General features: G+C 39.0%; 1 protein-coding gene across 1 annotated transcript in view; it reads right to left on the reverse strand.

The window, feature by feature from the left end:
• Positions 1 to 3,451: 3,451 nt before the first annotated feature.
• cdk18 (cyclin dependent kinase 18) overlaps positions 3,452 to 16,516 on the reverse strand; it is a 77,185-nt gene continuing 64,120 nt past the window's right edge. The window contains exons 8-16 of the mRNA XM_062986203.1: positions 16,014 to 16,076; positions 15,816 to 15,939; positions 15,497 to 15,617; positions 12,307 to 12,404; positions 10,972 to 11,077; positions 9,751 to 9,793; positions 4,560 to 4,650; positions 4,403 to 4,477; positions 3,452 to 4,149 (exon numbers count right to left, since the gene is read on the reverse strand). Coding sequence (XP_062842273.1) covers positions 4,115 to 4,149; positions 4,403 to 4,477; positions 4,560 to 4,650; positions 9,751 to 9,793; positions 10,972 to 11,077; positions 12,307 to 12,404; positions 15,497 to 15,617; positions 15,816 to 15,939; positions 16,014 to 16,076 — 756 coding nt within the window. The 3' untranslated portion in view covers positions 3,452 to 4,114. The remainder of the gene's footprint in view (positions 4,150 to 4,402; positions 4,478 to 4,559; positions 4,651 to 9,750; positions 9,794 to 10,971; positions 11,078 to 12,306; positions 12,405 to 15,496; positions 15,618 to 15,815; positions 15,940 to 16,013; positions 16,077 to 16,516) is intronic.

Below are 16,516 nucleotides of genomic sequence, written 5' to 3' on the forward strand. Positions count from 1 at the left end.
AGAATTGTTAATTATTTTTCATATTTTAGTACTTATATTTCTTTTCCAAAATGTTAATATGGCAATTTAGTATGTTCTTCTGTAAAGCATAGCTGCGGTCCTGCTTTTTTTGTGCCGTGTGCTGTAGTCTGGCAAAATCAAGTATACATAGTTTTACTATATGATCAAAAGTATTGTGAGACTAAGCGAGAGTCCGGTCACAGTGTTGTGTTATATGAGACCGGTTACACAGACACAGGAAGAACAAAACTTCTCATGTACAGTGGCTAAATGTGAGAATCAAAGCCAAATCACCAGGACTCATGTTGCCAGTGATACATAGTGCTTTATACCTGTGACTGTGTTTATTAGTTTCTATCAAACAAAACTTGAAGTGCAGTATTCTCAAAACCAACGCTTGGGCTGGTCATCAAGTTGGCAGATATGTAGTGCTGATAAGATAAACGCTGTTTCCTGTCCAGTCAGCGGGCTAAATCAAAAAACCAATCAAATAAGGGACTGGGTAAAGTGGCTGCCCATAGCAAACTGTACATTTAGAAAGACATGTTTTATAAGGGTTTCATGATGGCATCTTCAACAAAATTTCTATATTTATTAGAGCTAGAATTGGTAATTAAATAAATACATAACTGTGGAGTGTTTCTACATCACAAAGCTGTTAATTAAGTAAAGTGTGTGATCCTCTGGGCTCATTAAACAAGAAGAATAAGATTTTTGTTTATTTTCTGTATATATGCATATACAGTATGTGTGTACTGTACGTTTCCAAGCTTGTTCATGAGCCTTGGTCAGACATTATGTGGCAGCCCTGAAGCCCAGGGGGTTTGCTTAGTAACCACTTGGCAATTCTCAACCTTTTTATTAGTCAACAACACCAAAAACACCACTTTATACAGATCTTTCATACAGAAATTTATTTAGTTCTTGATCATTGAAACACATTTGGCTTTTTCAGTAATCACAATACGTTCAGCATCAGTATAACGATAAAGAATAAACATCACACAAAATACTTAATATCACTTTTTATACAAAAATCTAAATCTTCTTATAAAACATTTAGACAATCTAAATTTATTTAATACCTACAGTCATCTCATCTGAAATTCCTGGCAAAATATTCACTGAGAAGAAGAAAAACACCTGTTAAAATACATATATTAATTCTGTTCAATAGAGTATTTAAAATATTTTTTATTTTACCACAAAACACACACGTAGGAGAATCTCTGCTGCAATGATGCTAAAATGGAATGTAGAAGTGATCTATCTCTTCAGAACCTGTGTTCCATTACTGTTTGTAACATGCCCTTATGAACTTTCAATTACAGCTCGGGAGTTAGTATCGACTGCAAGGTTTCCAACTTCTAGGTTCTGCTTCACTGTTGATGGACCAGTGTGCGGGTGCGAAGGGGCAGAAGGCAGGGTCAGCCAGTCGGTTCATTTATTTCCATGAAATAAAGTTATTCTGTGCAATTCTGCAAGCGTTTTTCATGGTTTAAAATCTATCTCACAAGGTAGAAAATTGAAAATGCAACTTTTTTATACTGATGTTAACAAATAAACAGTTTAATCAAAAAAGATCTAGTCAGTGGGGAGTTTTAGGAGGTTCCCTTTACATTGATGGTTGGGTAAAAGGGCCAACCACTAACTATTTAGTTGTTGTAGCTCATAGAATGGCCAAAGGTTATCGATCTTGCCCTACATGGACATTTTCACAATATTATGTATGGTAGATGGTGAAACAATCCTTCTTGCAATTTGGCATTGAAAATGTATGTTTTTTTTCTTACTGATCAAAAGACAATTCTTTTTATACCCCATACTGCCCAAGGTGGACAGCAAACTAACACACACCCCCTCCCACACCATTGGGGTCTTTTTTCACCAGCCGTAACATTTACAGGGGATCAAACTAGACTGAATTACTGTTCCACCACTCGTGCAGAAACCTAGACCAGACAGCAGCGGCAGTACGGCAATACCTGATCTGGCTCTTTTGTCCCTCAGACACGTCCAGTTAGGTCTGTGGAGTGCCTAATCAGGCCGATAATCTAGCATAATAGACTGCAGAGCCACCCGATCGCCCTGTTTAAAATGTTAATAGAGATTCAGTCAAAAGGAAATGATTGGAGAAGTGGCGAGGGCATGTATAAAACAGTACTGAAACACAGCCATGCTTTGTCTGCAAGATTAATGCGTTTTTCTTGGTCTTTACATGCAGTGACTTTACTTGTAAGTACTAGAAACTGAAAACCACAACACTACGATTCTCATTGCTTGATGGCTTCAACTAGTAATATTTAGTGCTTCTACTTAAGGGTTAACTTAATATTAAACAATTTAAAAGGCAGACAACGTTAGGACAGAAATCAGGACACTTGAATGCCATGTGCAAACACAGTATTACTTTATATCAAACATTATGTGCAATTATTCATGAGAATCCAAGTCTACATATCCTATAATAAAATAAGCATTACTATTTTTTAAAACGGTTGGACCCATCATCGTGTTTGACGTGTACAAGGCACCTTTAGATGCTTGAGGACATTTTCATCTGAGGTAAACTCACAAAGTGACAGTGTTTAGTTAATACTACCTTAAAAAGAACAACCCTGTGGCTCATACATTCAGTTCTCTCTAGTGGAATGTAAATATGACATTCATTCAACAGCTGAATGTCCCAAAAATCTGTTTCTGTATGGTATTGTGTTATTATCTCTCAGAAACAAATCTTAAATATAGTTAAATATATATGTCTATACATCCAGTTAACATGTGTCAAGAAATAAGTTTGTGAACCCATTAGAATGACCTGCTTTCCTCCTATGATGTAAGACTTATAGATCATGGTCTGATCTTCATCCAAATTATGACCTAATATACACAAATAATTGTACACTGTCATGTCTGTCTTAAATGCATTGATTAATTATTCATGGTCCAGACTAAAAAGACCCTTAAAAATACTGGAAATGGAAAATAAGATGTTCATAAATTCACAATTTGTCCAGAAAAAGGAGACACTTAGTTCTGTTTCTCCTCTTTCTATAACTACACATTCTGCAAAGCTCACACCCAATGTGCAAATTTTATTTCTGCTAAATTAGGTTTTTCAAGGTATTTAATATAAACATTTTTTCAGTCTGAATTAAACATATTAAATTACTTTTTTACTAAAGACATGACAGGTACAGTTGGGTGTGTATTTGGATAAGGATCAGATGACAGTTTATAAACAACCAAAAAAAGCAATATAGGTAATTCCAATGGGCAAGAAAATGTAATCTCAAGGACCTCATTTACATGATTCAAGAGACAAAATGAACTTTATATACTTTTGTTTATTCTTCTTCTTCTACCATAACACTGTAACTCATACAGTTAAAGTCAAAAGTTTACATACACTTGCAAAGAACACATGGCAAAGAAATAATTACTGCAACTATTTTGGGTAAAATGTACACTGTGATGTAGATCAGTTTTAATTTTAATTTAACTTGGCTTCTTTTGCCTTCTAATTCCATATAAGTAATTATAATGGACTTAAGCTGGTGATTTTACCAAACTTTACATCTGACCATCCAAACAAACTTTCTCACAGCATAGTGTGACAGTTTGGGACCAGTGTTTGATGTTCTTCGTAATGTTAGCAAACTAGCACGTTTGGGCACAGAGAAGTCATCAGCTGTAGCCTTCATAATTATAATATACTGTATGTATATGACTACAGGAATAATTTAAGTTGCTGTATAAATTTGACCAAGATCAAAACATTTTCACAACTAAACATGTTAAAGAACTTCGCCTACCCATATATATATAGTTGCAGACATCACTGACCTCCCAAAGCTGCAATTAAATGCATGTTCCTCACACATGTATGTTACATTTTGACTTTAAGAGTATTTACTCTGTAGTTGTTTATATCTAGTCAGCTGATGTAATTGTGTTTGATACAATAAAAGCTTGAGCAAGGACAGAGTTGACCTCAGTCTGTTGTGGGTGTAAAATCTGTGATTCCCCGTTTGTGCTGATGAGAGGAGGATGAACAGTGAAACAGTTAGGCAGTTAGGTTCGATTTACAGCCAGTCGCTTCATTAATCAGCCATTAGAATATACTCTGTCTGCGGTTCTTGCCCCGACCTGGATTTGGGAGGAAGTAATCAAAAACTAGTTTAGCTACCAAAATATATTAGGATTGGAAATGAATAAGTTGAAAATGATTACAGTTCAAAAAGCAACTGGAGGTTCTGGACACTACATGGCCAAAAGCTTAAAGAACATTACACCCAAAGCCACTAACTAGAAGGGGTGTTTTTATACTTTTGGCCATGTAGTGTATATGAAAATAAAATGTAAATAAAAAGCAAGGCAGAGTAAAATGTGTTAGTAATACCTGGATGAAATACAGAGCTACGATGGCCTGGATCTTTCTGAAGCTGCACCTCTTTAAGTGAGAACACCGAAGATGCTAAAAAAACGGAGAACACTTTTAAATTAGATCTGGAAGTCCAGCTACAATGTGATAAAACACACTCAGCATATGTACTCACTGTCTGGTAGTGTGTGTATATTCTCTCCCATACTGTAATAGTATGGATGTTTCAGAGAATCTTCAGCCGAGATCCTTTTCCTGGTGTCGTACTGTGGGCACAGATTTGGAGTAGATGCTTTAGCATGTTTGTTTATTTAATGATAGACCTAAAGGAATAGAACATCATCATGTATACCCTCACCAAGCACTTTATAAGGTACACCAATCTGGTACGTACATCTATTATAGATGAATGCTGCAGATATACACTTACTGACTGTAGCCCATGTCTTACTGTGTACTTTGTAACACCCTACTCCATTTATCATCTGTTTGACTGAACATTATTTGGGTGGTGGACCATTCTCAGCACTGCAATGACATGAATCCCAGCAGTAGCGGGGTAGCGTAATTGCCCTCTGCACCACCCGAGCACCTGAAAAACTAAACTAATTAATTTTCTTTTTATTTAAATACATATCTATAATAATGTTCTATACATTTTTAGGGACAGTGGTAGCCTAGTGGGTAGAGCTTTGGGCCATCGACTGGAAGATTGGCGGTTCAAATCCAGGCTCTGCTATGCAGCCACTGTTGGGTCCTTGAGCAAGGCCCTTAACCCTGTCTGCTCCAGGGGTGCCGTACGATGGCTGACTCTGTGCTCTGACCCCAGCTTCCAAACAAGCTGGGATATGTGAAGAAAGAATTTCATTGTACTGTAGACATGTATATGTATACAGTATATGACAAATAAAGGATATTTTATCTTAATATGTGGCAATGGAAGCCTAAACTAACCTGCCAACCAACCCCCGTGCCAACAAACCCTGCCTGCATTCTCTGTTGCATGTGTTTACATTATTATTCTGTATTTTACATAATTTTAGTAAGAAAACCTCATTAAACACAATGCCTTCTGGGTATGGTCATGTTACCTTCAACAAGATCAAGATCACTCGACTTAATCACGTATTAAAATCTTTAATAGAACTGAATTGATTTTCACCAACTACAGTTGTTCTCTAGACACTCCAGGCCTCTCAGAAAAGTGTATTCATATTCTCTCAAAGTAATTTTACACTTTTTTGCTCTGATGCAAATGCAGTCTCTCTACGCCTCTTTCCAATTTTTCAAAAAACGTTCCGGTTCTGGTCCCTTGTGGCCTCCGTGATTTGTCATTTCCATTATTTTCTCGACAGAGATGCACCTGCCATCCTCGGACTCCTGACTCCGAGTGTGTGCATCTCACGGGTTAATTGATTGTTTTGCACTATGTTTACCGCATTTACTCCACAGGTTCATGATAATGAGCCCGACTGCCACATGCCTTCCTCTTCCTGCCATTCCTGGTTAACGGCTGGACGCTAGCATTAACGTGAGCAGGCTGACCGATCAATCCCTCAGCCATCCAAATAAACGCTTTGGAAAATGAAGCTTCCATCACACAGCTGTCATGTTTCACGAGGTATAAAATTGTCCCGCGTTGGAGCGATTGTCTGAGAAACGAACGCTCCACGGGGTTTGATGAGAAACAGGTGCAAGGTTCGGACTCATTAAGGGCGCCGCCGCTGGTAACGGATCGCACGCTCGGCGGCACGCCGCAGTCCTTTATCACGGTGACAGGTCACCTTTCTCTCACGCTGCATGGGGTGGGAGTGCGAGGTAGGCTTCAGATAAACGAGCCAACATTACCCAGCCGGAATAAAAGACGATTGTGGATAATTACATCATCTGAGGTTTAATATCCAATAAAATGAATGATTAGTAATAACACGTTCCAATTTATTAGTATTTTTGTTATTATGTTAAATGTGTATACGGTACAGTTGTAGTCAAAAGTTTACATACACAACGGAGGGAAGTTTTGCACATGAATAATTGGTCACAAGATTCATCAGTTCAAGTTTTTAATATCAAACACAGTCATGGACAATTTTGTACCTCAAATTCACCTCACCTGCACGTCTTTGCACGACTGCGGGAGGAAACTGGAGCTCCCGCTCCACACAGAAAGGACATGGACTGCTCCAACTGGGAATCAAACCCAGGACCTTCTTGCTGTTAGGTGACAGTGCTACCCACTGAGCCACTGTACCGTCTGTCTCCTCATTCTAACAGCAAAATCATCTGGATGGTCAAAAGTATTCCAAGAAATATTAAAAGCTGCTGGAACACAGGTGACACTGTCCACAGTTCTGCAAGCTTTGCATCACCAAGGGTTTGAAAGCTAGCATGCAAAAAAGAAGCCCCTTTAATCAAGCTTTAGGATCGTAGACTGCTTTCTAGCACAGCAGCCTCCAAAACCATAGACATTAATATGAACTTGCTTCTTCTGTGGGTTTGCAGCTAGAATGCTCACCACTCTTCTAAGTAGGCTTTCCACAAGACTGGTTCACAATCAAGGTTTATCTCAGGGGTGTTTAATGGGATTGAAGTCAGTGCACTAACGCTCCTCCACACCAAAGTTGTCAAACCTTGGAACAATTACATTTTTGGCATTTTAGCAGACGCTTTTATCCAAAGAGACTTACAGTACTGTGACAGTATACAGTCTAAGCAGTTGAGGGTTAAGGGCCTTGCTCAAGGGCCGAACAGCAGCAACCTGGCAGTGGTGGGGCTTGAACCATTGACCTTCTGATTACTAGTCCAGTACCTTAACCTCTAGGCTACAACGTCCCCATTTGGACACATAGGTCAGTCATGCCGGAAAAAAAGAGCCTTCCTCAGACCTTTGCCACATTGTTTAATAAACATTTCATTGATTTTATTTAAATTAAAATTGTAAAGGTCTGTAAATAATAGGTGTGGCTAAAACATTCAATCCTTATACGCCACTTGATACATCATAAATCGTTTAAAAAACAGGATCTGTTATTAAAGAGTTCAAAATAAGTGAAGTAACGATTCACAGCCAGCCACCAGCCTAGGAAGGCTGCGACACTTTACAGACTTGTGTTTTCCCTAATCCAATAAATCAAACTCAGACCTGTGGGTAATTATCTGACGAGCTAAATCAGGTGTGTTAAATGAAAGTTAAATGCTAATCTTTGCAGAATGTCGGCCCACCAGGACGAGAACCTGACACTCCCGCTCTGCAGGGATATCTATACGCCGGAGTGAGAGTAATTCACATAGCCACACAGTGTGCTCCACTTTTTACCAAACACGAAGACTAAAGACTTAGCATGGCGGCCACCTGCTAGCTAATTGCCCTTACCATATGTACCAGCATATTAGTCAGTTGGCACGGGATGGAAATGTATGCAGTAATTTCTCTAATTTACTGTCAAATATGGCTAGCCGCAGTATCCCTCAGGAGGTATCCGGAGATAGATTTTTATCTTTCTGAATTCCAATTAGCTCAGAGAGAGTTCGACTCCAGAGATTAGTTATAAATTTAACAGGATTTTAATGGAGACCCCAGTTGGTATAATGAGGGGTTATGTTTAATTGCAGTCCAGGTTACTCTGTCCTTAGAGTCTAATAGTAGATTAAAAGACCATATTTAACAGATATTAATTATAGTGTTGGGCAATATGGCAAATACCATAGCGCACATGTGTCAAACTCAAGGCCCGCGGGCCAAATCCGGCCCCCCATGTCATTTTATGTGGCCCGTGAGAGCTTAAAAGATGCATGATTGTCTTAAAATACACTGTAAAATCGTACATAAACTGCATCTCCCACAATGTGTTTTAACTGAGGCCGTTTTCCAACAAGTGATGTTGAGAAATTTTTACAATCAATCCCAGAACGTACAAGAAGAGAAAATTGAAGCAGAAGGAAGGGGATTTAATGAAAGATGGGAAAGTGAATACAAGTTTGTGCCTCAAGAAGAAAAACCAGGACGTCTCTTGTGTTATGAGGCATGTCTGTGATAAAGGAGTACAGTATAAATGTAGATATAAGTTATAAATATACAGTAGAAATTTGGCATTTTGACACCAAACAGAATTTAGCCTTCAAGAAAAACTACAAATTGTCCAAGACTTAAAATGCAGACTGCAATTACAACACGATACGTTACAATCAGCCCATTGAGGGCCACCATAATGCACATGTGGCCCTTGGTGAAAATAAGTTTGACACCCCTGCGTTGGCGCATACAAAATTTTTGATTTACCATGCTGCTAAAGAAAAGATTCATGTATTTTGGTAAGTAGATTAACTATCAAAGCCCAGCAAAACAATCATATAATTATATATAAATTCATCTTAGACACAGTACTAAAGCAACGACGCCAGCGGTGCATCCACCCCAGAACTAATGCAGCATTTAACTTACCTCTGAACTGCAAAGTGGAAAATTGAATTTATGTCAATTACAGCTTGGGTATGTTCAAGCTACAAAGTGGAATCACATGAATGCCTTTACTGCAGCTTGTCTTTGGTTTGGTCTGTCCAAGCACTGAAAGCTCATGAATAGATTGATAGTCCATACTTTATTAACTTTATTATTGTTGGCGTGAGCAACCATGTTGAAGTGATATCATACACCCCGAGTTTCCTAGTAGAATCTCCCATCTGAGGGTTGTCTTTTATTGTTTTTTTCCTATTTGGAAGCTGAAATTTCATACTACACTTGCATAGACTAGCATTTATTTAAATATTTGCATTAAGTGTAAAGAAAATCGAACAATCTGGTTTTTTGCAGGGCAGATTGATGCATTGATGGTGTATTTCTCTTTGAAATACAAAGTATAATTAGTGATATATTTATGTTTTACTTAATTATATACAATGTCTGAATTAGAGCGAGATGCATACAGCATCATGGGTCCTGGAGACCTGGGTTTTGATTATTACCAGTAGTCACTGTTTGAAAGACCTGTCTTTTCTGTGTCTACATGGGTTTTCTTCAGGTACTTAGTGTACTCCTGTAGCTGTAAGTGTGTGAGTAAATTAGTGTTTGTCAAGTTGATGCCATCTGAAACACTGGCTACAAGGAATACACACTAAAGGATGCCAGTCCGCTGTGAGGCAACAAAGTGGTGAAAATGAATGAATAAATTATTTTATTCAGGGTTTAACTGTGTGAGCGCAGTCAGGAGTTAATATCAAAACTAAGGATGCTAAAAAACTCCATCTCATTTATTACATTTATTAGATTGATTCAAACAGATTTTATACATGACCCTCACTGATTTACCATACGGTACATCTCTTAGATCAAGAGCTTGAGAGTTAATGCTTGATACTTTTGCACTTACCAGTAGAAGAGCTGTTAGGAGGTCAATGCCCTCAGTGTCCAGCCTGCAGGCACAGAAGAAAAGTAAAGATATTGTGCAAAGCTAAATATAGTACAGAAAACTAAGCATATATACAAGAGCCCAGGTAGTAAGTGCAGTGTATCCTGGAGATCTGCAGTCAACTGTGTACATACATGCACTTCCATCATTAATTTAGTGGTGTAGACATTATGTAATGTTATTTAACCTTTATAGCCTCCTAATTCCTTGTCTGTAATTGATTACTGCTGGTGTCTGGATGAACTGCCACATTATGTTAAAAGAAATGGTCGTCCTGATGGTTAGATGTCATCCATAACCTATTTTACTGCCATTACTAGGCTAGAACATTAAGAATAAACATAATCTAGGGTCGAAGGAATGCCTTTAGTTGTTATATACATGTAAACAGGTATCAGAGAGCAGGGGCATCCACCATACAGCTCCCCTGGAACTGAGAGGGTTAAGGACCTTGCTCAAGGTGGCTGTGTGGCAGCGCTAAAATTTGAACCCTGTTAAAACATCAAGAGATCTTAAAGAAATCTTGCTGCTCTGATCTTCTACTTCAGTGTCATTTGCTCAGTTTGAGAGAAAAAGTCCTGCAAAACTGTGCACATGGGAAGAAACTCATCACACATAGACAGTCAGAGTAAACTTCCAGTTTATTATGGGCTGAGATGAGTTTATATAGCTGATGTGTATGTGAGAATGTGAGGCTATGTCCAAGCTTAGTTGAATTTTAATGGTAGAGCACAAAGAGAACCAAGGTAATAGTTATAATAGGGTGTTGGGGTTGTTAACATTGGAGAGGGGAAATAAAACCTGTTTAAACAGATGCTATGGTTAGCCATTGCTGAAATGAGTACCTCTGCAACACAGAGGCCAGAGGAGAAGGACAAGTCACCAAAAGTTTATGGACACTTTGATATTTTAACTAACAAGCCCACAACCTTCTAGTTGGTAACCCTCAGCTCTTGCCCCTGAACTAAACTACCACTGTATTAGTGACACTGTTCACAGTAAAGTGAGCTTTCTATTACTACAAGCAGGGGGAGAAAAGCCCCATCTTTCAAACTTCCTCACACGATATGTTGCCAGTATGAATAAATCAGAACATCCTCAATGTCTTTGTATATTGGTGCTTTGTTGTGCTTACTGAACACTGGACTAAATCTGGGTTGCCACCTGCTGGTGTTACGTTACCTGGGAACATGGTTTATCAGAGCTTGTGCTCTGTACTGGGGGAAAAGGTAGGATTTAAACTCCTCGTTCCCAGTGATCCCCGGCCAGGTCTCCTCAGTTGGGGTCCCTAGTAAAAATAAACAGAGAATGGGATTAATAGCTTAGGAGGGTAGAAATGAGATTAAGGCGGATTAAAATATAATAATTTTAATAAAGGTTATGCTCTCAGGTTTTCCTAAGATCTATCCCACAGTTAAAATAATTTATAATGTCATATTTTCAATAAAAAATAATATTGGACAGGTGTTTTTTTTATATAATAGGGACACAATAAATACTTTAGATTATAAAGTAATTATAAAAAAAAGTGGTCCCCAACCACCGGGCCGCACACCGGTACCGGTCCGTGGGTCATTTATTACCGGGCCGCACAGAAAGAATAAATAATTAGAGATCGCTACAAGAGCAATTACATTTCCAAAACTCTTCGGGTGTTATTGTCTCCAATCACCACTAGGTGGGAGCAGCGTCTCATTGCAGTGTAAAAAGCTCAAGATTCACACTGATTTTCAATTCTATAGTTATTCTATTTTAAATCCTCCTGCCTCCGCCGGTCTGTGAAATTATATCTTATATGAAACCGGTCCATGGTGCAAAAAATATTGGGGACGGCTGGTTTAAAGAAAATTATGAGCTTCCAACTTTGCAGCAACAGTTTAGAGAAGGCTTTTTGCCTCTGTGCACAAAGCAAGCTTTCCCTGCACAGAGTTCTGACCTCAGCCCCACTGAACAGCTTTGGAATTAACTGGAACATCAACTGAGGCTTCCTTGACCAACATCAGTGTCCAGTCATGCTTATACTATATATATATTGGATGGGCGCAAATTCCAACAGGCATAGAGGTTAGTCTATTTTAACACCATTTGTTTTTAAAATACAATGTCCAACAAGCTCACGATCAGGTGTCCAAATACTTCTGCCATATCGTGTATAGACATGCAAGTGAACTTGAATAAGTAAAATCAGTTCAGTTCAGTTACATTTATCTTTAAAAAACAAATACATTTTTAACTTTTTCTCTTTACCACTGGAGCCAATAATCCCTGAGCTTAATATGAACACAGATCTATTGCACGCCAGACTGACAGTGCTAAACAAACAAGGTAATTTGTGGATTTTTGTACAATGATATTCTTCAGGGCTTTGGTGCTTTAAGCAAATGTTTCTGTTTCTTCCTGAAGACGTGACAACTCAGCGCATAAAACAAGGCATTAAAAAGAAAAACACTCATTACTATGACAATTCATGCAGTGGATCTTTTACAGAATGTTGTAGTTGTCAAAAACTAAACTCACCCATGAGACGGAAAATCAGATGCAGCTCTTCTTTGACAGTCGAGCCGGGGAACATGGGCCGTCCTGTTGCTAATTCGTACAAAATACACCCGACACCCCTGAATCGGAGACAAGGGAGACATGAGCTTGGTTTAGTTCCATTATACTATAAGCAGGAAACTATTCATTTCAGATATAAATAAATAACTGTTGATGTGTATACACCACAGGGATAGCACGCATGAAAAAAGCTATTCTTATTTATGCTTTGGTTAAGGTTAATTTAGGGATGGATTCTATGCCATGTTTTGATTTTTTGTCATTTGGATAGTGGCCTTAGGACGTCTGTGAACTGGAGATATCGGGCAGAGACATGCGCCTGCCGTCACGCATGGATTGATTAGGCTAGCGAGCTAATCCCCTGGATTACTGCCATACAGGCTTTTTTATTGAACTGTAGAGCTTGAGTTTTAAAAAACATTTCTGTCTGACACTGAATCAAAACCTCAAGTACTCTGGGGCATAAAAGTCAGTCTCTTCTTTGTCAGAAATACGACAAATAGTGAAAGAACCTAAAAACAAATGGATTCTTCAGATGTAAGGTCTCAGAGTTGGTCAAGAGAAACAACTTGTTATCTCAGGTTTTCCTGGGACATAACTCCCCACTGAGCCTGGGAATAGGACTTAACCTCAAGATCTGACCCCCAGTAGTTGTTTTAGAGTGATTTACACTGCATCTAAAAGTATTCCGCCAACTATTCTTATATTGTTAGTCTTAGATTGTCAGCGATTGGTCTTTAGTAACAGATAAACTCACCAACACACTCTCTTATTAGTCAAACTGTTAGACGTTTTCTGCATTTACCTCACATACACCGATCAACCATAACATTAACTCACTGTCCATTTTATCAGCTCCACTTACCATATAGAAGCACTTTGTAGTTCTACAATTACTGACTGTACTCCATCTATTTCTCTGCATACTTTTTAGCCTGCTTTCACCCTGTTCCTTAATGGTCTGGATCCCGACAGGACCACCGAGCAGGTATTATTTGGGTGGTGGATCATTCTCAGCACTGCAGTGACACTGACTTGATGGTGGTGTGTTAGTGTGTGTTGTGCTGATATGAGTAGATAAGAAACAGCAGCGCTGCTGGAGGTTTTAAACACCTCACTGTTACTGCTAGACTGAGAATAGTCCACCAACCAAAAATATATCCAGCCAACAGCGCCCACTGATGAAGGTCTAGAAGATATCCAACTCAAACAGCAGCAATAGATGAGCGATCGTCTCTGACTTTACATCTACAAGGTGGACCAACTAGGTAGGAGTGTCTAATAGAGTGGACAGTGAGTGGACATGGTATTTAAAAACTCCAGCAGTGCTGCTGTGTCTGATCCACTCATACCAGCACAACACACACTAACACACCACCACCATGTCAGTGTCACTGCAGTGCTGAGATTATCCACCACCTAAAAAATACCTGCTCTGTGGTCTCTGTGGTCCTGTGGGGGTCCTGACCATTGAGGAACAGCATGAAAAATGGCTAACAAAGCATGCAGAGAAACAGATGGACTACAGTCAGTAATTGTAGAACTACAAAGTGCTTTTATATGGTAAGTGGAGCTGATAAAATGAACAGTGAGTGTAGAAACAAGGAGGTGGTTTTAATGTTATGGCAGATCTGTGTAGATCCATCAGTATAGTTAAGACTACTCATTAAACAAACAAATAAATAAAAACCATTCTCAGAAAAAGCCAGCCATCTAATTGGAGAGATTTAGGACCATGCTTAGTCCAGTCCTAAAGAATTGAAAAAAGTATAACCTTACATTCTCACTGCACAGGTTGGGCCCTATCTCTAAACAAGTGTAAGTGGTTCCAAAGTCATTAGTGGTCACTAAAGATAATGTTCAAATAATGGATCAACCATATCCAAAGCAATAACCTAAATATCCTTCATGGAAGACTTGAAAGACTCCCTGATTAAATGTTAAAAAACCTCGCGATCTGATGAGATTTAATTGGATTTATTCGGCTCGCATGCTGAGCAGTATGTGCGGCGTATATCTAATTAGGCACATCAGCCACGCAACACAACATCAGTATAAAAAGGGTGGTTGCATCTCAGTTCAGGGTCTGTGGAAATTGTGGATAACATCCTGGCTTCCTGTGATGAGAAGCAAGAAATGAATCAAAGCAACACTGCATGGTTAATATTCTTCAATGGCTCAGTCAACGTTCTGATTCTAACCACTTCAAACATCTGTGACATCTTGTGGACACCAATGCCTCCCTGGAAGAGCTTGAAGAATGATCTGTGACTGTGATAAATACTTAAATAATTGTTGGCATTTTCATTGTTGGATTTCTTTTGGTCTTTACTGTACAATGAGAGATTGACCTGAATTTATTCATTCATTTATTCATTGTCTGTTTTACCACCACTTTATCCTATTCAGGGTTGCAGTGGGTAAGATTCAGTGGGTCAAGATTCAGGAACCAGATCTCTGGACAGATCTTCAGTCAAACACACACACACACACACACACACACACACACACACACACACACACACACACACACACACACACACATCTCCATTGAACCTGACTGCATGTTTTTGGACTGTAGTTGGAAACCAAAGCTCCACACAGAAAGGACCCGGACCGCTCCAACTAGGAATCAAACCCAGGACCTTCTTGCTGTGATGTGACGGTGCTTCCCACTGAGCCACAGTGTTGCCCTTGAACTAAGTTTTCTGGTTAAATGTATACAAATGACCATTTAAGGCGATGTTAAATAAATGCCTCTTAATATACAATCTGTGGTTTAGAAGCAGAAGACTGTAGACTATGACTAAATGCTTCATTTTAGAAATTTTGGTCTTGGAAAGGTTTTGAACATGTTGGACTGAAGAACTGATGTGTATAACCCAACAATATAGATACATGGCTTAACATTAGGCATATTTTACCTGCAGTAAATTTATTATTATTATTATTATTATATTTCACTGCTTTAGCAGCAGCTTTTTCAAGATAATTTGATATATTACAACCCAGGGGTCACTTAAACAAATAAACTACTGTTCTGGATTTTTTGATACAACCTGTAATATTGAACCTCTCAAAGCCCTTGGTACTAAATCTGCTAGCATAATGGCATACACGAGCAGAACATGTGTAAATGAGCTGGCCCTACCACATGTCTATAGGTGTCGAGTATTCCGTCGAACCCAGCAGAACATCTGGCGGCCGGTACCACAAAGTGACCACCTCGTTAGAATAGGTTTTGGTTGGCACAGATTTTGCTCTCGCCAGGCCTAACAAGCAAAACAGAGACAATAAACATTGTTCATTCGAAACAGAATTGTAGCTTGGTAACCCGGTAATTGGCCGGTTGCTAAGTGGAGATTTATAGCGATTATAAACTGCAGAATCGTGCTGTTGCTGAGGGGAATACAATACAGATCTATACAATGGAGTGTGAAAATAGAGCAAAGCTGGGTTAAGAGTCTCACCAAAGTCGGCTAGCTTAAGTTCTCCTTTCTCGTTGATTAGCAGATTCTGAGGCTTGAGGTCCCTGTGTAGGATCTTTCTTTTATGGCAGTACGATAACCCACGCAGAAGCTGGAACATAAATATCTACACAAAGAGATATTTGTTATGGATTTTCTGACATCGGAAAGCAATAGAATTCTCAGAGATTTATGAGGTACCTTCACATTGTGCATGCTCATGAGGTTTCCACAGTTATCCAGGTACTGCTTTAGATCGCTGTCCTGCAAAAACAAAACATATTCAGGTGTACAGGTTTACCTGCAGTGTTCCTACACTAAACGGCCAAAGGTATGTGGACACCACTCCTAATGCGCGCTTTTGGCATTTTATCCACATTTAATGTGATACAATCCCTACAGACAAACAAGTACAGAAGAGGTACAGAAGTCATAGAATGCCATGTCAAGTCTGCCCAATTAAACCGCCCAAATGAACCAGTAGCCCACTTAAGCTAAAAGAATGGGAATGCCAAGCAACACTGCTGCTGAAAATGTTTGTCAGAAGCTTAATGAAGTGTGTTTTCATTGCACAATCCCAAGCTCAACATGCACAATTCCATGCATCAGTCAAAATGGTGTAAAGCAGAGTTTTTTAAACCCTGACGCAACCCAAAAAAATGAATAATAATAATAATTTAATAAACTTGTTTGCGAACGCCCCC

This window comes from Trichomycterus rosablanca, chromosome 24 (genome assembly GCF_030014385.1).
Source record: "Trichomycterus rosablanca isolate fTriRos1 chromosome 24, fTriRos1.hap1, whole genome shotgun sequence".
Lineage (NCBI taxonomy): Eukaryota > Metazoa > Chordata > Actinopteri > Siluriformes > Trichomycteridae > Trichomycterus > Trichomycterus rosablanca.